General features: G+C 32.8%; 1 protein-coding gene across 1 annotated transcript; it reads left to right on the top strand.

The window, feature by feature from the left end:
- The first annotated feature begins 84 nt into the window (after positions 1–84).
- On the top strand, positions 85–22981 carry LOC102807328 (centrobin-like). Its single transcript, XM_085497943.1, has 16 exons — positions 85–174; positions 2384–3425; positions 3904–3924; positions 5218–5314; positions 6374–6497; positions 7247–7439; positions 8504–8620; positions 15483–15599; positions 15950–16048; positions 19140–19295; positions 19813–19905; positions 20046–20159; positions 20619–20714; positions 21713–21909; positions 22683–22748; positions 22876–22981. Exons 2-16 carry the CDS (start codon positions 2391–2393, stop codon positions 22979–22981), a joined length of 2631 nt encoding a protein of 876 aa, XP_085354069.1. The 5' UTR covers positions 85–174; positions 2384–2390.
- Positions 22982–23199: the final 218 nt, after the last annotated feature.

The following is a 23199-nucleotide window of genomic DNA, read 5'->3' as shown; positions in this document are numbered from 1 at the left end:
ATCTGCTGTTTGACCCCTGTGCAAAAGTAGACTTGACCCAGGTCAGAGCCTCGTTATTTTAATTATTGTCTACACATGCGCGTAGGAATTGCCTGTTTAAAATTTGGTGGGTTTGTTGATGTGTTCATTCATTTAGAAGCATTTTGTTGAAATACATGCTGCGAGTAAGTAAAGGTAAGGATCTGTGCTGTTACTAACTGTTCCAATATAGTTTTACTTGGATGTGACAATCAACGTTGTCAGTTATTGCTTCGTCCAGTTTATCGTTACGCGTTTGTTCCCTGCTTCTGACTATCGATGGATATAAGCGAACGCTCTCTCTCAGTCGGTAACTTTGTTTTGATTTGCTCAGCTGTGTACATACATGCATTACATGATATACGCATTACATGCATGCGTTTTACTATCGCATCTAAATACCATTTGACATTAACTACTATTTTTAATATTCTCGGACTTTTCTTCTAGTATTCCACACATTTTGATTTGTTTTTAAAACTGAATTTATTCAATATCTGCATGTTACGACTTGTAACTATTAGTGTTAGCAGTCACCGTGTATACCCACTGTCATGCCGGGACACGCGTACACCTACAGGAATATCAAACCTGAAATCTGTTAAACTCATCTCAGCATTATTCAGTACTTTCTGATATACTGCATTGTTAAAAAAAAACACAAAAAACTACAACATTTTTATGATCTCTTTTTTCTTGGCATCGGGGAGTTGTTGTAGAGTAGTCGTGAGTGCAGAGGCATGCTACATCAAAGCACAGCCCCTCTATCCCGGACTGTGAAAAAACATGTCCGGATAGGTTCATACGAATTATATTGGCTAACTTGGCGTTTATTAAAATATGCTGTTTTCATTATTAAATGTTACATAGTTAATCTGCTTGTAGTGGGTGACATGCAGTGAAGTTCTTTATTAATTATATCCGTCCAACCATAATCACATAAACTGGGGATTTTCAAGATTATATTTTAAATTATACTTGTGGCATATATGAAATGTGTCAGTAAAAACACTCAAATCGTTTGTGCAAGTACCATCATGATTCACTTATAAACACAAATCTCTATTTCCATGTTTTTATCACTGAAAACAAATTGCATCCCATATATAAATTAAACGCATACATGTCATAACAATGATTTGTAATTATGTTTGTCTAATCCTGTTACATCATTGTGATTTATACAGTTTGTGTATTTACTCCCTGATATCAAATATTCCATTACTGTACACTCTTCATTGACAAAGCACATAATCACCATCTGTTGCCAGCCATCATTGTAAAGATGCATGCAATTCATTTACCAAACTATAAAACACCTCATTATTTCATTGATGTGGTACTTCCCCTGTGGTTGTATGCATAATTTGAATAACTGTGTTACCACTGGATAATGATTTTCAGGAGGCAAGAAGAAAAAAGTTTTATCCCAGAAAGGGAGATATAAACTGGTTTAATTTTAGCAGATTTGATGATGTACAAATACAATGTATTTATTAAATGTAGGTTTTAAAACCACTGATTTGTGAATGAAACAGTATATTCTGTTGTTAAATTTCAATATTTGCAATGTTTTAATTTAGTACATTAGCTATCATTGAAAAATAACCAAATCACTATTTTGAGCTAACATGCACTGCTATAGAAAATGTACTTCTGATGCAGAAAATATAGTACCGTAGTGGTTACTGTTTTTTTGTTTTGTTTTGCTTCTTTTAAATCCACCAACTATCACTGAATCATTTTTATTATATAATTTATTACAGCAAATATATGTGTATGAAATAATTAAATTATTTAAATAATTAATTTTAGTAATAGGAAGTTGTTAGATGTTGTCTCCAGGAATAAACTATTTCTTTAAGTTCACTCTTGTATGTCTTTTTATAACTGTTCACAATGTGCTCAGTTACACAGGGATAGGTCAATAGCATATATTATTATTATTGCAATGGAATCACTTAATTATATAAATACTCATGAAAGAACCAATGTCTTTTCCATGCAATTTCAGTTTCAGTATTTTATACTTTACCTCTATTTTGTTTTTCTATTTTGTCCTATTAATTTTTTTACTTTTATTTAGTTAGTTTTGTTATTTTAGTCTTACAAATATATGTTATTTACCATTCTAAACCCTCTGATGTTTTTGGATGTGTTATTACTAAAATATAAATTTATTTCCAATATTCTTGTAGTAACTTTGTCAACTGCAAAGATTTTGTTTGACTATATTTTATCGTATTATATTTCCTTCTTTGGAACCATGATTTGTATTTATATTTTTCAGATTGCATTTGAGTACCAGTAGGTATTCAATATTCTGTACTTGGAATATTGAATTGTAAAAATATTGTTATTGCAGATATAAAATGACCAGCTCTAGCATTGATACAGATGAATTGTTGAGTGGTATTGAGCCACTCATCAGTAGTTTGACAAGTTCACCCGAGAAATCCAGAGATTCAAGTCCTCTCAAACTGAATCACCTGGAAAAAGGAAGTCCATCACCAATTTTGGATAGTCGCAGAAGTTGGTCTCAGAAGTCAGACTATGTGGGTACTGGTGGAAGGAGTCCTAGCTTTGAGATGCATGATACAATGAAGTCAGGAACTTCAAGTTCATCCTTGTCATCAAAACATCGACATTCCTCCCCTAAAGATTACCCTGTGTCAGGTATTGATAACAAGTATGCAAAGTCATTACCTTCTACTCCATTTTGTAGAGATCTTGCTAGTGATATCACACATAGACTGATGGCCTCTTTACAAGAAAGTAAAGAGTTGGAAGATTCAAGAAAAGCAAAGTCATTAACTTCTCTGACGACAGTTGGCCTGAGTGATGACATTGGGGATACCATGAGTGAAAGCTCTAAAGAACGGTCTCCAGTTAGTAGGCAACTTTTTACTCAAAGCCATGGGGTGTTTCTAACATCAGGGTCAAGTCTAGGATTGGATCCTAATGAAAAAACAGATGTTATTGAACATTCGTTCCAAGGAAAGAATTTTGGCAAGGAAGATATTAGAAGTCCGGAAAAGCTGAAACATGCCAAGAAAGTATTAGAGTCTGATGTATCTAGCGACAAAACTGTATCAACTGTTCGCCATACTCCATCTCCCAGAATAAAAAGTGGTTTACCACCACCTAGATTAAGTGAAACAAAGAACTCTCCTCAGAAGCCGAGTGACACCTCTATAAAAGACAGCAATCAGCTTGAACCTGCTCCAAAAGAGTTCCGTCCAAGTTCATGGCGAGAGAAATACGCAAGTTGTAAATCATCAACGCATAGACCTCGATACATGTATGGCCTTTCAGGTAGCTTGCCAAGTTTGAATAATATGGGATCTGCCGTTTTGTCTTCACTTGGCACTGACTATAAAACCAGTAATCAAGACAACAGTACAAAGGTGAGATAGTTATATAATTCAATCATTATTTACTGTATCACTTATATGCAGATACATTTACATTGTATAGAAATGTATCAGTTGTCTTGTAGTATCAGGTGACTTCCATATGTCAATGTTACTTGCCAAATGTGAATGTACATGTATATTGTATATTTGTATAAAGTCATACAAATTGTTCATTACTTCTAGGTTTACACACATTTTATCAGAGCCAAACTATTGTTTCTCTCACAAAATAACAGGAGATTATCTGTTTTGTATTTATGCTTGTGGTCAAACAATTACATGGTTTGAAGTTCGGCTCATTTGTTGTAGAAGCAAGCTGGTATAGCGTCAAGGTTTGTTGGAGCTAAACATGTTTACATTATCACTTTTGATGTCCCGCACTGTTGGGCTCTGATAAAATGTTGTTGCGTGCCTATTCTAATAAGTATTATGTTTTATATCTATATTGTATTATTGCATTCATACTCAGATGATGGATGGCTTAATAAAGGTAGGGTTATTTATTATGATTTATCATTTATATTTCTATACTGAGAGATGTTATCGTAGATTATCATCAGGTAATAATCTAATGTTCTGTTTTCTCAACACACATTTCACATTGTTGAAATTCAAAAATATTCATATTTATAGAACGTTTTTCTTCCTTTTCGACAAATGATAATAATCAGAGTTGTATTTTGTACATACCGTACATGTATCACTAAAAGTATGCCAAATAATGCTTGTGGGTCAAATATTTAGACAAAATGGTTTGTTGATTTTAAGAATGCACTCAGAGCACATTCAGAAAGCTATATTTTGAAATAACTTATATACATGTAAATTAAAATATTTATGGTCTGAATTTGCAAGCATTTCGAGAAAAAAAAAACAGGATTTGCCGGAATTATGCGTTATTTTGAATGAATAACTGGCTCACAGTAGTTTGTACCAGAAGTGAATCTTTGTGAATCCATGTTTTAGCAAAAGAAATTTGAACACACAATCAAATGGGAAACCAAATAACATTCAGATATTTTGAAAAGCAGTGAAATAGGGTGTTTTATATTTTTTCCACAATATTTGCAAATCCTGGCTATAAATTTACATGATATATCCCCAAGTTGGTATAAATTGCTACCTCATTAAGCTGAATACTCCTATCTTTGTGAATCCATGTTTTAGCAAAAGAAATTTGAACACACAATCAAATGGGAAACCAAATAACATTCAGATATTTTGAAAAGCAGTGAAATAGGGTGTTTTATATTTTTTCCACAATATTTGCAAATCCTGGCTATAAATTTACATGATATATCCCCAAGTTGGTATAAATTGCTACCTCATTAAGCTGAATACTCCTATAAAACAACACTTTTTTATTCCTGTGGTGCACAATAGGGAAATTGCAAAATGAGTTCTGGTACCCCCAATTTATATTTTGTCATTTATTTGATGGAATACCTTTCACTATAAAAATATACATGTATATTCCAAAATATCATGGCAATTGCTTTTGATGACTTCATGAAGTTTATGCCCTGTAATATGACCCTCTGCGAAACTCTACTTTGGAAGCCATTTTGGTTTGGAAAATAGGCAAAATGCATTACAAAGAATAACAAAATAATAAAAATTATGTTGGTCATAACCATTCTTGATTAACCGGTACAATAATAATGAACACGTACATGTTCAACATATTGTCTTATTTAGCTGATTGGTCATAACACAAAGCAATGTTTCTGAGACCCCAGCACAACCTAGTCAAGATAGTTACTTTAATTTTACCTTCACACAGGACTATGCTGCAGTTAGTTCCAGTGATATCAAGGACATGGAAAATGTTAGGAATCATCTGAGTAGTATGTTGAAACTAGGAAAAGAATCTGTTCCAGGTGAGAAAGGGAATTCACTTAAAGCTTTGTATAACATTTTTACTTTATCTCATGTGTTCACACTAGTACGGTATAGTACTGTATGTCAGATATCAAATCCCTTGATTTAAATACTGGTAGTTTTAAGGTGGAAGCCTACTCATAAATGCAAATACCCAGAATTTATTCATTTTTCAATAAATTGTATTTTCAAGCAATATAAGGATATTGACAAAGTTGAGACACTAGCTTAATTTTCAGGAAAATGAGGGTTGTATTTTAGTGGCAGTACATGTATTACATATATAATGCTTTTACCATAGGTTCCTATGGCAGAGAAATGCAATATATCAAATTGTAGGCAGGTGACATAGGCTGAAAAAATTATATATATATGAATGATGGGGTACTTTTTAATGTCCTCAATTATTTTAAAATACCTGGATTTTAATGATGTCAAAAAATGCAATTTTTCTTTGTGCTCTATGGAATTGTCCTAAAAATAATGATTTTTGAAAAATATTTAAGTTTCTCAAAATACATCACTTTAACGCACAAAAGAATGCTATTACATAATGCCATGAAATAATAGCTTCATGATTTTACATAATAGACCAATGAACTATGTCATGCGATTTATGTCCAACTTTCTCAATAATTATCCTTACTGAAATTATATACACTAAGCTGCTGCTTTTTTTTGCAAAGATTTTTTTAACTGTTTATTAATTAATCACCAATAAAAATACTAAAAAATTATGTTCAGTTTCAAACGAAGACAATGCTTTTCATAAAATTTTCCTTTCTGGACTATGGTATTTTAATGATGGCTGCAGTTGTTAAACTCAAAGAAATTCAGCCAGTCAGGTCTTGGGTCAAAGACAGAGGAGGACCATATAACTGGAGATGCTTTGCTCAATGTTCATCATTGAAACAACAATCCATAGTCGTCTCTGTGAACTTGTGTATTATACTATGAACATTCCATCATCCAATGACATACATATGAGAGCTTGTACAATGTAATTCATATTATGATTCTCGTAATGAAATGCATCGCACTTAAATATGTTTTAACAGATCGAGACAATTTTGATCATACCTCCGACAGTGTACATGATTTGATGTCAGCTAGTCAGATCATGGACCCAAGTCATCATAAAGAAGACTCATTTGATAGTGTGAAAACTGACGTTCTGATCACGTAAGTAATTCACACCCACTTTATCAATACCATGTGTAAAGTGCCATAAATTATGCTACTTTGATGTCTATGTACAGTGCAGAGGTATGTTATAAAGATCTTATCCTGTGCGTGTCAGTCAAACATATTTCTAACCAGTGCCATCACAGAATGCAGTGGATGCATAGAAAGGTTCTATTGGATAAACAAAAATGAGGGAAATTATTCTTTGCATAAAAACTACGCTATGTAAATAACACCATAGACAATTGTGCAGGGTATTACTGTAAATGCATTAATTGTTCTTTGGTTTTTTAATTTTGCTATTTTCGCTGACAACTAAAATTCACTAAATTAAATCTAACTGGACATGACATGAACAATAACAATAGAACTCATTGTTTTGCTACCGAATCTGTGAACCTAAAAACCAATGAAATTGTTGAAAATACAATACAAAACATATTGTATGTACCGGTAATAAGTACTACAATCTTTGGTAGGCCACAGTCCTTCTATAAGGACTCTATAGGGACTGTGGATAAACCAATACTTTTACTAAGGTTATGCTCAGACATAAAGCATACATGTAAAGAACACTAGTTTGACTTTTACTTTCTCTGCTTTATTTTTGTTTTAATCACAGTACATCATACTGATCTTTTTGTGTTTTATTTACATACCATTAAGCACTTCCAATAAAGCAAATACGATACATGTTTTTAAATTTTACGTGTTACATATTGATTGGTTTTCTATTTATGTTTTAGTGCTATGCCATATCAAGATATTTCCCCTGTCCGTAATATTGGTTATGACAGTGGATTAAGTCTCTCCTCCCAGCTGTGTAACCATTCTAGTTCAGCTGCTGCCACTGTGTCATCTAAAGTGACAGATACTACACTATATACTGAAAATCAACTACTCAGGGAAAGTGTGGAAAGAGAAAAATACAGAAGAAAGGTTGGTTCAAAAATTTTGTATACATGTACAATGTATGTTGCTGAATTATTATCAATTATTTTGAGAAAAATTATACATAAAATCTTTACCCATATTTAATTGTTAATTGCTACGCTGAGCCGAACTACTGCTCCTCCCACTGATTAAGAGGAGATTATCTCTAATGCTTTTACCAGGTCGGGCCAAATGAGAGCCAAGATCCGCCCTAAGTCAATCAAGTTGTTTCAGAGCCGAACGAAACAGCGTCTCAATTATTTAGTATGAAAACAATTCTGTTTTTTTATATTGCATAATGCATGTCAGAGTATTATCCTGTTGAGCTGAGAGAAAAAAGAAACAGTCATGAGTCTGAGACAATGCACTGGTGTAGGTATCTCGAATAAACAGGATACGCAGCAACTAATATACGCTTAGATGTGTTACAGCCAATTCGCTTAAGTTATTATCATGACAATTTACCGTCTTTTAATTGTTTAACTGTTGTGATTTGTGTAACAATTGTTAACCTGAACCTAGAAGAAACATGTCGCCGTTCCGTGACCACTTCTACGATTTTTATCTTTGATGTCTTAACAAATTAAGAATCTTCAATTTCCATTGGATCTGTTCAGCCATTCTTTCAAGTTTTGTTACATAATTTTTCATACATCATTTTCCTGTTTCCCATTGAGCTATCAATCATCACAGTATTTCGTTACTCTGCCAAATAGATATTAAGACTTGTACCTCTTTGAAATTACAATTGATGTTGTCTTCACCATAATTGAAATACGAAGACGATTGAGGGCGTGATTTTGGTCCGATCAATGGGACCATTGCGTTCAAACGGTCAGAGCCATGTCAGAGCCTAATCCTATCAGAGTTTAACCCTGCAGGTTTATTAGAGCAAAACTTGGCTTGAGCCGGCTTGAGTCAATTACGTATTCATGGCCATTTTTGCTGGCTCAAATCATGGGGCTCTGATAAAATGCTGTTGTGTAAACATAGCATGTATGGCACACTGACCCTTAATCTGTTTGCTCTCATTCTCATGACATTTCTCTGTGTTTTACAATAATTGACAGCACTGTGAAAAGCAAATTCAGCAGCTTCAAAGTAAATTATTAGAATCACAACAGCAGTTAGCAGTGGCTGTGTCTACTGATAGAAAGAAAGATATCATGATAGAACAACTTGACAAGGTAAGCACATCTCCACTTCATCGTGTACATTTTAATGTGCATCTTGGTTTGTGATTTATTTATTATGTTCAAATGGTTAATTCATGTTATTTTCTGTTTAGATAACTGAATGATAAGAGATGGGTTATTGGTTTTACAACATGGCACAAATCAATGCACACAAATACATTGTATTAGCCTCTAATAAGTGTGATAAGAGATGGGTTATTGGTTTTACAACATGGCACAAATCAATGCACACAAATACATTGTATTAGCCTCTAATAAGTATGATAAGAGATGGGTTATTGGTTTTACAACATGGCACAAATCAATGCACACAAATACATTGTATTAGCCTCTAATAAGTGTGATAAGAGATGGGTTATTGGTTCTACAACATGGCACAAATCAATGCACACAAATATTAGCCTCTAATAAGTATGATAAAAGATGGGTTATTGGTTCTACAACATGGCACAAATCAATGCACACAAATATTAGCCTCTAATAAGTATGATAAGAGATGGGTTATTGGTTCTACAACATGACACAAATCAATGCACACAAATATTAGCCTCTAATAAGTATGATAAGAGATGGGTTATTGGTTCTACAACATGGCACAAATCAATGCACACAAATATTAGCCTCTAATAAGTATGATAAGAGATGGGTTATTGATTCTACAACATGGCACAAATCAATGCACACAAATATTAGCCTCTAATAAGTATGATAAGAGATGGGTTATTGGTTCTACAACATGGCACAAATCAATGCACACAAATATTAGCCTCTAATAAGTATGATAAGAGATGGGTTATTGATTCTACAACATGGCACAAATCAATGCACACAAATATTAGCCTCTAATAAGTATGATAAGAGATGGGTTATTGATTCTACAACATGGCACAAATCAATGCACACAAATATTAGCCTCTAATAAGTATGATAAGAGATGGGTTATTGGTTCTACAACATGACACAAATCAATGCACACAAATATTAGCCTCTAATAAGTATGATAAGAGATGGGTTATTGGTTCTACAACATGACACAAATCAATGCACACAAATATTAGCCTCTAATAAGTATGATAAGAGATGGGTTATTGGTTCTACAACATGGCACAAATCAATGCACACAAATATTAGCCTCTAATAAGTATGATAAGAGATGGGTTATTGGTTCTACAACATGGCACAAATCAATGCACACAAATATCAGCCTCTAATAAGTGTGATAAGAGATGGGTTATTAGTTCTACAACATGGCACAAATCAATGCACACAAATATTAGCCTCTAATAAGTATGATAAGAGATGGGTTATTGGTTCTACAACATGGCACAAATCAATGCACACAAATATTAGCCTCTAATAAGTATGATAAGAGATGGGTTATTGGTTCTACAACATGGCACAAATCAATGCACACAAATATTAGCCTCTAATAAGTATGATAAGAGATGGGTTATTGGTTCTACAACATGGCACAAATCAATGCACACAAATATCAGCCTCTAATAAGTGTGATAAGAGATGGGTTATTAGTTCTACAACATGGCACAAATCAATGCACACAAATATTAGCCTCTAATAAGTATGATAAGAGATGGGTTATTGGTTCTACAACATGGCACAAATCAATGCACACAAATATCAGCCTCTAATAAGTGTGATAAGAGATGGGTTATTAGTTCTACAACATGGCACAAATCAATGCACACAAATATTAGCCTCTAATAAGTGTGATAAGAGATGGGTTATTGGTTCTACAACATGACACAAATTAATGCACACAAATATTAGCCTCTAATAAGTATGATAAGAGATGGGTTATTGGTTCTACAACATGACACAAATCAATGCACACAAATATTAGCCTCTAATAAGTGTGATAAGAGATGGGTTATTGGTTCTACAACATGGCACAAATCAATGCACACAAATATTAGCCTCTAATAAGTGTGATAAGAGATGGGTTATTGGTTCTACAACATGGCACAAATCAATGCACACAAATATTAGCCTCTAATAAGTATGATAAGAGATGGGTTATTGGTTCTACAACATGACACAAATCAATGCACACAAATATTAGCCTCTAATAAGTATGATAAGAGATGGGTTATTGGTTCTACAACATGGCACAAATCAATGCACACAAATATTAGCCTCTAATAAGTATGATAAAAGATGGGTTATTGGTTCTACAACATGGCACAAATCAATGCACACAAATATTAGCCTCTAATAAGTGTGATAAGAGATGGGTTATTGGTTCTACAACATGGCACAAATCAATGCACACAAATATTAGCCTCTAATAAGTATGATAAGAGATGGGTTATTGGTTCTACAACATGACACAAATCAATGCACACAAATATTAGCCTCTAATAAGTATGATAAGAGATGGGTTATTGGTTCTACAACATGACACAAATCAATGCACACAAATATTAGCCTCTAATAAGTATGATAAGAGATGGGTTATTGGTTCTACAACATGACACAAATCAATGCACACAAATATTAGCCTCTAATAAGTATGATAAAAGATGGGTTATTGGTTCTACAACATGACACAAATCAATGCACACAAATATTAGTCTCTAATAAGTGTGATAAGAGATGGGTTATTGGTTCTACAACATGGCACAAATCAATGCACACAAATATTAGCCTCTAATAAGTATGATAAAAGATGGGTTATTGGTTCTACAACATGGCACAAATCAATGCACACAAATATTAGCCTCTAATAAGTGTGATAAGAGATGGGTTATTGGTTCTACAACATGGCACAAATCAATGCACACAAATATTAGCCTCTAATAAGTATGATAAGAGATGGGTTATTGGTTCTACAACATGGCACAAATCAATGCACACAAATATTAGCCTCTAATAAGTATGATAAGAGATGGGTTATTGGTTCTACAACATGGCACAAATCAATGCACACAAATATCAGCCTCTAATAAGTGTGATAAGAGATGGGTTATTAGTTCTACAACATGGCACAAATCAATGCACACAAATATTAGCCTCTAATAAGTATGATAAGAGATGGGTTATTGGTTCTACAACATGGCACAAATCAATGCACACAAATATCAGCCTCTAATAAGTGTGATAAGAGATGGGTTATTAGTTCTACAACATGGCACAAATCAATGCACACAAATATTAGTCTCTAATAAGTGTGATAAGAGATGGGTTATTGGTTCTACAACATGACACAAATTAATGCACACAAATATTAGCCTCTAATAAGTATGATAAGAGATGGGTTATTGGTTCTACAACATGACACAAATCAATGCACACAAATATTAGCCTCTAATAAGTGTGATAAGAGATGGGTTATTGGTTCTACAACATGGCACAAATCAATGCACACAAATATTAGCCTCTAATAAGTGTGATAAGAGATGGGTTATTGGTTCTACAACATGGCACAAATCAATGCACACAAATATTAGCCTCTAATAAGTATGATAAGAGATGGGTTATTGGTTCTACAACATGACACAAATCAATGCACACAAATATTAGCCTCTAATAAGTATGATAAGAGATGGGTTATTGGTTCTACAACATGGCACAAATCAATGCACACAAATATTAGCCTCTAATAAGTATGATAAAAGATGGGTTATTGGTTCTACAACATGGCACAAATCAATGCACACAAATATTAGCCTCTAATAAGTGTGATAAGAGATGGGTTATTGGTTCTACAACATGGCACAAATCAATGCACACAAATATTAGCCTCTAATAAGTATGATAAGAGATGGGTTATTGGTTCTACAACATGACACAAATCAATGCACACAAATATTAGCCTCTAATAAGTATGATAAGAGATGGGTTATTGGTTCTACAACATGACACAAATCAATGCACTCAAATATTAGCCTCTAATAAGTATGATAAGAGATGGGTTATTGGTTCTACAACATGACACAAATCAATGCACACAAATATTAGCCTCTAATAAGTATGATAAAAGATGGGTTATTGGTTCTACAACATGACACAAATCAATGCACACAAATATTAGCCTCTAATAAGTGTGATAAGAGATGGGTTATTGGTTCTACAACATGGCACAAATCAATGCACACAAATATTAGCCTCTAATAAGTATGATAAAAGATGGGTTATTGGTTCTACAACATGGCACAAATCAATGCACACAAATATTAGCCTCTAATAAGTGTGATAAGAGATGGGTTATTGGTTCTACAACATGGCACAAATCAATGCACACAAATATTAGCCTCTAATAAGTGTGATAAGAGATGGGTTATTGGTTCTACAACATGGCACAAATCAATGCACACAAATATTAGCCTCTAATAAGTGTGATAAGAGATGGGCTATTGATTCTACAACATGACACAAATCAATGCACACAAATATTAGCCTCTAATAAGTGTGATAAGAGATGGGTTATTGGTTCTACAACATGGCACAAATCAATGCACACAAATATTAGCCTCTAATAAGTGTGATAAGAGATGGGTTATTGGTTCTACAACATGGCACAAATCAATGCACACAAATATTAGCCTCTAATAAGTATGATAAGAGATGGGTTATTGGTTCTACAACATGGCACAAATCAATGCACACAAATATTAGCCTCTAATAAGTGTGATAAGAGATGGGTTATTGGTTCTACAACATGGCACAAATCAATGCACACAAATATTAGCCTCTAATAAGTATGATAAGAGATGGGTTATTGGTTCTACAACATGGCACAAATCAATGCACACAAATATTAGCCTCTAATAAGTGTGATAAGAGATGGGTTATTGGTTCTACAACATGGCACAAATCAATGCACACAAATATTAGCCTCTAATAAGTGTGATAAGAGATGGGTTATTGGTTCTACAACATGGCACAAATCAATGCACACAAATATTAGCCTCTAATAAGTATGATAAGAGATGGGTTATTGGTTCTACAACATGACACAAATCAATGCACACAAATATTAGCCTCTAATAAGTATGATAAGAGATGGGTTATTGGTTCTACAACATGACACAAATCAATGCACACAAATATTAGCCTCTAATAAGTATGATAAAAGATGGGTTATTGGTTCTACAACATGACACAAATCAATGCACACAAATATTAGCCTCTAATAAGTATGATAAGAGATGGGTTATTGGTTCTACAACATGACACAAATCAATGCACACAAATATTAGCCTCTAATAAGTATGATAAGAGATGGGTTATTGGTTCTACAACATGACACAAATCAATGCACACAAATATTAGCCTCTAATAAGTATGATAAGAGATGGGTTATTGGTTCTACAACATGGCACAAATCAATGCACACAAATATTAGCCTCTAATAAGTATGATAAGAGATGGGTTATTGGTTCTACAACATGGCACAAATCAATGCACACAAATATTAGCCTCTAATAAGTGTGATAAGAGATGGGTTATTGGTTCTACAACATGGCACAAATCAATGCACACAAATATTAGCCTCTAATAAGTATGATAAGAGATGGGTTATTGGTTCTACAACATGGCACAAATCAATGCACACAAATATTAGCCTCTAATAAGTGTGATAAGAGATGGGTTATTGGTTCTACAACATGGCACAAATCAATGCACACAAATATTAGCCTCTAATAAGTATGATAAGAGATGGGTTATTGGTTCTACAACATGGCACAAATCAATGCACACAAATATTAGCCTCTAATAAGTGTGATAAGAGATGGGTTATTGGTTCTACAACATGGCACAAATCAATGCACACAAATATTAGCCTCTAATAAGTATGATAAGAGATGGGTTATTGGTTCTACAACATGGCACAAATCAATGCACGCAAATATTAGCCTCTAATAAGTGTGATAAGAGATGGGTTATTGGTTCTACAACATGGCACAAATCAATGCACACAAATATTAGCCTCTAATAAGTGTGATAAGAGATGGGTTATTGGTTCTACAACATGGCACAAATCAATGCACACAAATATTAGCCTCTAATAAGTATGATAAGAGATGGGTTATTGGTTCTACAACATGACACAAATCAATGCACACAAATATTAGCCTCTAATAAGTATGATAAGAGATGGGTTATTGGTTCTACAACATGACACAAATCAATGCACACAAATATTAGCCTCTAATAAGTATGATAAAAGATGGGTTATTGGTTCTACAACATGACACAAATCAATGCACACAAATATTAGCCTCTAATAAGTATGATAAAAGATGGGTTATTGGTTCTACAACATGGCACAAATCAATGCACACAAATATTAGCCTCTAATAAGTATGATAAGAGATGGGTTATTGGTTCTACAACATGACACAAATCAATGCACACAAATATTAGCCTCTAATAAGTGTGATAAGAGATGGGTTGTTGGTTCTACAACATGACACAAATCAATGCACACAAATATAAGCCTCTATTGCCACATGTCATATATCATTTTCATTACTATCATCTTTGAATGTTCCAGTCATCAAACAATCATTGATTTTTGTGAATTGTTATTGGTATATTTTGTAAACACTATTATGTCTTTTATAATCATTACAGTTTTGTACAGATGTGTATGTATGGTATGATCTAACTATGGGCAGTAGAACAATTCACTTGAGTGCACTACTCAATAAGTATATTACATACTGTAATATTTGTTTGCTGAAAAATACATTGTGTCAGAGAGATTAAACTCAAAACTTGTTTTCAGAACCATATTTATTTGTGTATTGTATGTAAACTTTGTCAAGTGTGCTACTTTAAATGTAAATACCATAATAACAAGTATGATTTGAATGTTTTCTAACATCAGACATTGGCAAGAGTTGTGGAGGGTTGGAAGAAACATGAATCCGAAAAAAGTATGTTTATGGAGAAACTTAAAGAAGAAAGAGAATCTGTTGAGAAAACAAATAACAAACAACAAACGGTATGTTGTCTCTTAGGTCTTTCCAGTGTTTTGAAAATTGCAGGCAAAAGCTGTTATTTCATTAACAATTTCTAAAGTTGATACTGATTATGGTGAGTAAAAGGAAAGTTGAAACAGAGCAAAGTTCAGTTTTTGTACTGCCTGTGTGTCCTGTTCTTGAATATCACAGTCAAATTATTTGTTGGCTAAACAGAAAACACCTATTTATCAAAATATACCAGAATATTATGAAAAACATGTTATAATATGATTACATATCAGTAATAAGCAAATAATTTTGAAAGTCTGTCTTTCAGGAGATGTGTAGTTGTTTTAAACGTTTTATTTTATCTCTCTGATTTATTTTTCAGATGCTGAGAAAGTTAGAAACAGAGCTAGCCCAGGCTGTAGAACAGCTTGCTAAGGAACAGTTAAGAGCTACAAAAGCTGAGTCTGAGAAAGACAGACAGGTACAGTATAGAGTTCTTACCATATCTAAATCTACATACATGTACAGTATAGAGTTCTTACCATATCTAAATCTACATACATGTACAGTATAGAGTTCTTACCATATCTAAATCCACATACATGTACAGTATAGAGTTCTTACCATATCTAAATCCACATACATGTACAGTATAGAGTTCTTACCATATCTAAATCTACATACGTGTACAGTATAGAGTTCTTACCATATCTAAATTTACATACATGCACAGTATAGAGTTCTTACCATATCTAAATCTACATACATTGTACATGTACAGTATAGAGTTCTTACCATATCTAAATCCACATACATGTACAGTATAGAGTTCGTACCATATCTAAATTCACATACATGTACAGTATAGAGTTCTTACCATATCTAAATCTACATACATGTACAGTATAGAGTTCTTACCACATCTAAATCTACATACATGTACAGTATAGAGTTCTTACCATATCTAAATCTACATACGTGTACAGTATAGAGTTCTTACCATATCTAAATTTACATACATGCACAGTATAGAGTTCTTACCATATCTAAATCTACATACGTGTGCAGTATAGAGTTCTTACCATATCTAAATCCACATACATGTACAGTATAGAGTTCTTACCATATCTAAATCTACATACGTGTACAGTATAGAGTTCTTACCATATCTAAATCTACATATATGTACAGTATAGAGTTCTTACCATATCTAAATCTACATACATGTGCAGTATAGAGTTCGTACCATATCTAAATCTACATACATGTACAGTATAGAGTTCTTACCATATCTAAATCTACATACATGTACATGTACAGTATAGAGTTCTTACCATATCTAAATCTACATACATGTACAGTATAGAGTTCTTACCATATCTAAATTTACATACATGCACAGTATAGAGTTCTTACCATATCTAAATCTACATACATGTACAGTATAGAGTTCTTACCATATCTAAATCTACATACATGTACAGTATAGAGTTCTTACCATATCTAAATCTACATACATGTACAGTATAGAGTTCTTACCATATCTAAATTTACATACATGCACAGTATAGAGTTCTTACCATATCTAAATCTACATACATGTACAGTATAGAGTTCTTACCATATCTAAATCTACATACATCATTACATGTACAGTATAGAGTTCTTACCATATGTAAATCTACATACATGTACAGTATAGAGTTCTTACCATATGTAAATCTACATACATGTACAGTATATAGTTCTTACCATATCTAAATCTACATACATTGTACATGTACAGTATAGAGTTCTTACCATATCTAAATCTACATACATGTACAGTATAGAGTTTTTACCATATGTAAATCTACATACATGTACAGTATAGAGTTCTTACCATATGTAAATCTACATACATGTACAGTATAGAGTTCTTACCATATGTAAATCTACATACATGTACAGTATATAGTTCTTACCATATCTAAATCTACATACATGTACAGTATAGAGTTCTTACCATATCTAAATCTACATACATGTACAGTATAGAGTTCTCACCATATCTAAATCTACATACATGTACAGTATAGAGTTCTTACCATATCTAAATCTACATACATGTACAGTATACAGTTCTTACCATATCTAAATCTACATACATGTACAGTATAGAGTTCTTACCATATGTAAATCTACATACATGTACAGTATAGAGTTCTTACCATGTGTAAATCTACATACATGTACAGTATAGAGCTCTTACCATATCTAAATCTACATACATTTACAATATGGAGTTCTTACCATATGTAAATCTACATACATGTACAGTATAGAGTTCTTACCATATGTAAATCTACATACATGTACAGTATAGAGTTCTTACCATATGTAAATCTACATACATGTACAGTATAGAGTTCTTACCATATGTAAATCTACATACATGTACATGTATAGAGTTCTCACCATATCTAAATCTACATACATGTACAGTATAGAGTTCTTACCATATGTAAATCTACATACATGTACAGTATAGAGTTCTCACCATATCTAAATCTACATACGTGTACAGTATAGAATTCTCACCATATCTAAATCTACATACATGTACAGTATAGAGTTCTCACCATATGTAAATCTACATACATGTACAGTATAGAGTTCTTACCATATGTAAATCTACATACATGTACAGTATAGAGTTCTTACCATATCTAAATCTACATACATGTACAGTATAGAGTTCTTACCATATCTAAATCTACATACATGTACAGTATAGAGTTCTTACCATATGTAAATCTACACACATGTACAGTATAGAGGTCTTACCATATCTAAATCTACATACATGTACAGTATAGAGTTCTTACCATACATGTATCTAAATCTACATACATGTACAGTATAGAGGTCTTACCATATCTAAATCTACATACATGTACAGTATAGAGTTCTTACCATATCTAAATCTACATACATGTACAGTAGAGTTCTTACCATACCTAAATCTACATACATGTACAGTATATAGTTCTTACCATATCTAAATCTACATACATGTACATGTACAGTATAGAGTTCTTACCATATCTAAATCTACATACATGTACAGTATAGAGTTCTTACCATATCTAAATCTACATACATGTACAGTATAGAGTTCTTACCATATCTAAATCTACATACATGTACAGTATAGAGTTCTTACCATATCTAAATCTACATACATGTACAGTATAGAGTTCTTACCATATCTAAATCTACATACATGTACAGTGTAGAGTTCTTACCATATCTAAATCTACATACATGTACAGTATAGAGTTCTTACCATATCTAAATCTACATACATGTACAGTGTAGAGTTCTTACCATATCTAAGTCCACATACATATTTAACTTTAGGAAAGGACTATTTTGCCCTTTCCATCTGCCTTTCCAAATTCATGGCAATCAAGTATATTTCCTCTGTTAAATTACCATTTTACTCAGAGACATATAGTGGTATTGCTCATTGCAGTCGGACAACATTTTTTCAGCATATATTTCATAGTCATTTTTGGTTTTTGTTTAAGATATCAAAACAATCTAAAGAACGCGCTGAGACATTGAAAATTCTAGAAAGTGAGAGGAAAAGAGTTGAGAAACTTGAAGTGGAGAGAACTGAGGCTGTTAAAAAGAACAAGAGAATGGAGAAAGAAGTTGATGAGTTGCAGAAAATGATGGAAAAGGTACTAAACAGTAATATTTCTAAAAATCACAAATATGATCAAAATTTTATACATATATTGGTATTATTGACTGTCACAGTGTTGACTGATGATCCATATGATTGCGAGGATAACTATTCCACTGACCATAAAAATACATTGTAGTATTGCAATTTATATGTTTGTTAGAATTAAAGGGCGGTAGTCGCCATGCCACATATGAGTGAGATATATAGGTCTCATATAAGCAAAGATGACGACTTTGACTGTTGCGCAGATCAGCGAGTACAAACTGAGACATTTCCAAGCTTCAATTAGGTAATTTTTAGGTGATTGGAAGGTATCAAATGAGTCACTGGTGGTATTCAGTGCAAGTTGCGGCCCAGGTCAAACCTCATACTTGTGATTGCCATTAGAAGAACGCATTGGTTATGGATTTATGATTTATGTTTATCAACACAAATGTCGCACATGCGCGGTGAAACGACTACCACGCTTTAAAGAAAATCTCACACCATTGAATATTTTCACATTGCAGGATCGTATACACTGGCAAGCCATGGAACATGAACTACAGGGAAAACTAAACAGAGCCAGTAAAGAACATTTTAATGCCATGGATGAGTACAAGGTAAGAATCAAAGCATGCTAAATAGATTGAGAGCATCCAATGGCTTATATCTGTATATACAGTCATGTAGTTTAGGTCTTGTGATTTCAATATAACATGGTATTGTACATAGTATAAAATGTTGTTGTTTTAATTTTTAGAGGAAATTAGAGAAAGAAACGCGATGTTCACAGGATGCACAGAGGGTACTAAGATCAGTGCAGACAGAGTTGGATAGTGTAAAAATGGAATTAGACACCATTAGGACTGACAAAGTAAGTTATCTATTTTCATATTTTGCCTCCTAATCAGGGTCAATCATTGGAGAAGTGTCATCACTAATATCATATTACCAGTACTATTATTCTTATTACCAGTAACCATTTTTTGTTTAACAATACTGTTCCAAATGACACATCTCTGACATATCTGAACTGTTTGTGTATGTGACACATGTGCACATACAATCCTATCACACTTTGTACATACATAGTACATCATGTGACACATGTACACATACAATCCTATCACACTTTGTACATACATAGTACATCATGTGACACATGTACACATACAATCCTATCACACTTTGTCCATACATAGTACATCATGTGACACATGTACACATACAATCCTATCACACTTTGTACATACATAGTAAATCATGTGATATATCTTATAATGAAAGTAGGCATGTCACTTACTTGTTCAATTTCAAAATGTGTTACTTGCAGGAAAACATGAAAATGGAAATCAGTTTACTGGAAGCTAAACATGAAGCAAATCGGACTAAAATGGAATCTCAACACAAAGTTGAGTTAGAGATAAAAGTAAGAAATTCACTAAATATTGTATATGGACAGTTTGATTTGTAGTTGTCAGTAGTTACCCCGGTACAAGTGAACATACAAGTGATGTATGCAGATAATTTAACCATCATACATATCATGTAGCTGGCAAATTATTAAACAATGTTGTTAAAAGGTTAAATTATACTGTAGACTGTGTTACAACAAAGTGTTTAGAAAATAAAATGTATATATTCAATAATAGAGACAAAGTTGGTCAGATTTCAGGCAAGATTTGTTCACACTAATTTGATACTAATTTTAGGACACTAATGTAAGAATTGTTTATTTCACTGAAGTTGCTCCAATTTCATAAAAAAGTCATATTTTCAGAAACTATTGTATAACGTGAAATCAGGATTAGCACCAAACTTTATATGTTCTTTAAAGAATTACCTGAACTTCTGTAAAAGAAGGTTGTACATAACGTAACATGAAGTACAAACATTTAGTAACATTTGTAAATATAGTGGGATGAAACTTTAGAGCTTGTTTAAGTTTTTGTATTTTCAAAATTATTATATATTTTGTTCATCAAATTTTCGGTATTTGTATTATTTTATTATTGCTTGATTCTCTGGTTGGAAGACAATATTGCCTGGGAGTTTATCAAGGTAAAATAAAGACTATTACCCAGTGTTATTATACTGTAAAGGGGTTAATTATTCACTGGGTTTTAATTTGGCTTATTTCGCTGACTGGAAAATGCGCTAAATTAAAACCCAGTGAATATGTAAAATTTAGCATAGAACACATTATTTAAATGATAAAACCGTGAATTTAAAATCCAAAGAATATGCCTGAAATGGCAAAGCAGTGAAATTTAAACCCAGTGAAAATTAGTCATTTTACAGTAGTAATAAATGAGTATTACAGTCTAATGTTTATCTAAACATGTATTAGCAGCACATATTACCCTTCTTGTGTTTTAGCTTTCAATAGATGACATCGTTATTCACACTTACTTGGTTTTTTTACAGATTGCAGATAAAGTGTCTGAGATTCATCAGAAAATGAGTGAGAAGGAGGCAGAGATCAGAGAATCTCATAGAAGACAAGTACAAGACATCAATGAAAGCCATCAAATGGAATTAGAGCAACAGAGAACTGACGCACAGTTAGAATTCACTAAGAAAGATGCAAAGTTAAAAATCATGACACAAGATTATGAAGACAGGTGGGAGTTTTTTCACTCTTTTTATTAGCTCTGCTGTCGACTTTTATCATATGAGTGATTGTTCGTCTCCGCCATCGTCTGTGTCAATGTTTTACTTTTTCGACTTCTTCTTGAGAACTACAAACCTGAATGCTTTGATACTTGGTGTATATGTACCTTGGGTAGACCTTTCTTAGGTTTGTTCATTTCATGACGATATCTTCAATTCTCTAATTATGGCGAATATTTTTGTCATTTTTGGTAAAAAGTTATATTTTCGACTTCTTGTTGAAAACCACATGTCCGATTGCTTTTATATTACATATACAGGTACTACATGTGGACCTTTTTCAGATTTGTTAATTCTGTGGTGATATCTTCAATTATCTAATTTTGATGATTATTTTTGTCATTTTTGGTAAAAAGTGATAATTTTGAGTTCTTGTTGAAAACAGCAAGTCTGGTTACTTTGATACTATACATATTGTTCATTTTCTAATGATATCTTCAGTTCTTATTTGATATGTGCATTGCTAACAGCGGAGCTATCTCAGCCGACAGGCTGCTTGTTCCAACTTTACTCTTCAGATCAAGTACTGCATTAGATTACATGTGCATATATTTTGTGACAACCAATATTTTTACAGTGCAGTTTTATATTTTGAGCTGTTAAAAATGGCTGATTGTTAGATGCTACAACTTTGAGAGTTATTTGCAGTTCATGATTATTACATTTTGTGAATGCCAAATGTTACATCTGCTATATACATGTATTTGCTATACCTCTGTCATAGTTTGGAAGAAAACAGACGAGTAATTGCAGACCTAGAAAAGAAAGCTCAGAAGTCGGAGCTTCACAGGTGAGGAAATGTGAAATACATGTTCACTATTATATTACTACCGGTAATTCAGTATTCCATCTGTTACTATAAAATACATTGACTTGTATATTTCCAGTGTTCATGTTTATTTACTTTTGATTTCTAGATCCGAGTTAGTTGCAAGCTTACAGACACTGATGCAGTCACATTGCAATGAAGCACTATCATTGTTAGGAACTGGTAGCCAATCAGTAGTCAGAAAGGTAATATAAGATTGCACCACAATTATATTACAATTCAGCCTATTCAAGTTACTTAATTACCATGCACTGGTATAAATAACATTTTTATATATAGAAAACTTTGCTTTATTCATGAGTGAATAGATTGAATATTATCCAATCATATTTCATATTGTCAGAAACTTTACCCATACTCTCTTAATGCTAATGTTTTGTTTTTATCTATTCAGCCACCGTATATGTCTACT

The sequence above is a fragment of the Saccoglossus kowalevskii genome, chromosome 1 (assembly GCF_978046115.1).
Source record: "Saccoglossus kowalevskii chromosome 1, keSacKowa6.1, whole genome shotgun sequence".
In the NCBI taxonomy this organism is placed as follows: domain Eukaryota; kingdom Metazoa; phylum Hemichordata; class Enteropneusta; family Harrimaniidae; genus Saccoglossus; species Saccoglossus kowalevskii.
Note: the sequence above shows the minus strand (reverse complement) of the source record. Positions and strands in the feature narration are given on the sequence as shown.

Coding starts and splice junctions, on each gene's coding strand:
- LOC102807328 (XM_085497943.1), top strand. CDS start 2,391: ATGACCAGCTCTAGCATTGATACAGATGAATTGTTGAGTGGTATTGAG. Junction 3,925..5,217: donor TGATGGATGGCTTAATAAAG/GTAGGGTTATTT, acceptor ACCTTCACACAG/GACTATGCTGCAGTTAGTTC. Junction 22,749..22,875: donor CAGAAGTCGGAGCTTCACAG/GTGAGGAAATGT, acceptor TTTGATTTCTAG/ATCCGAGTTAGTTGCAAGCT.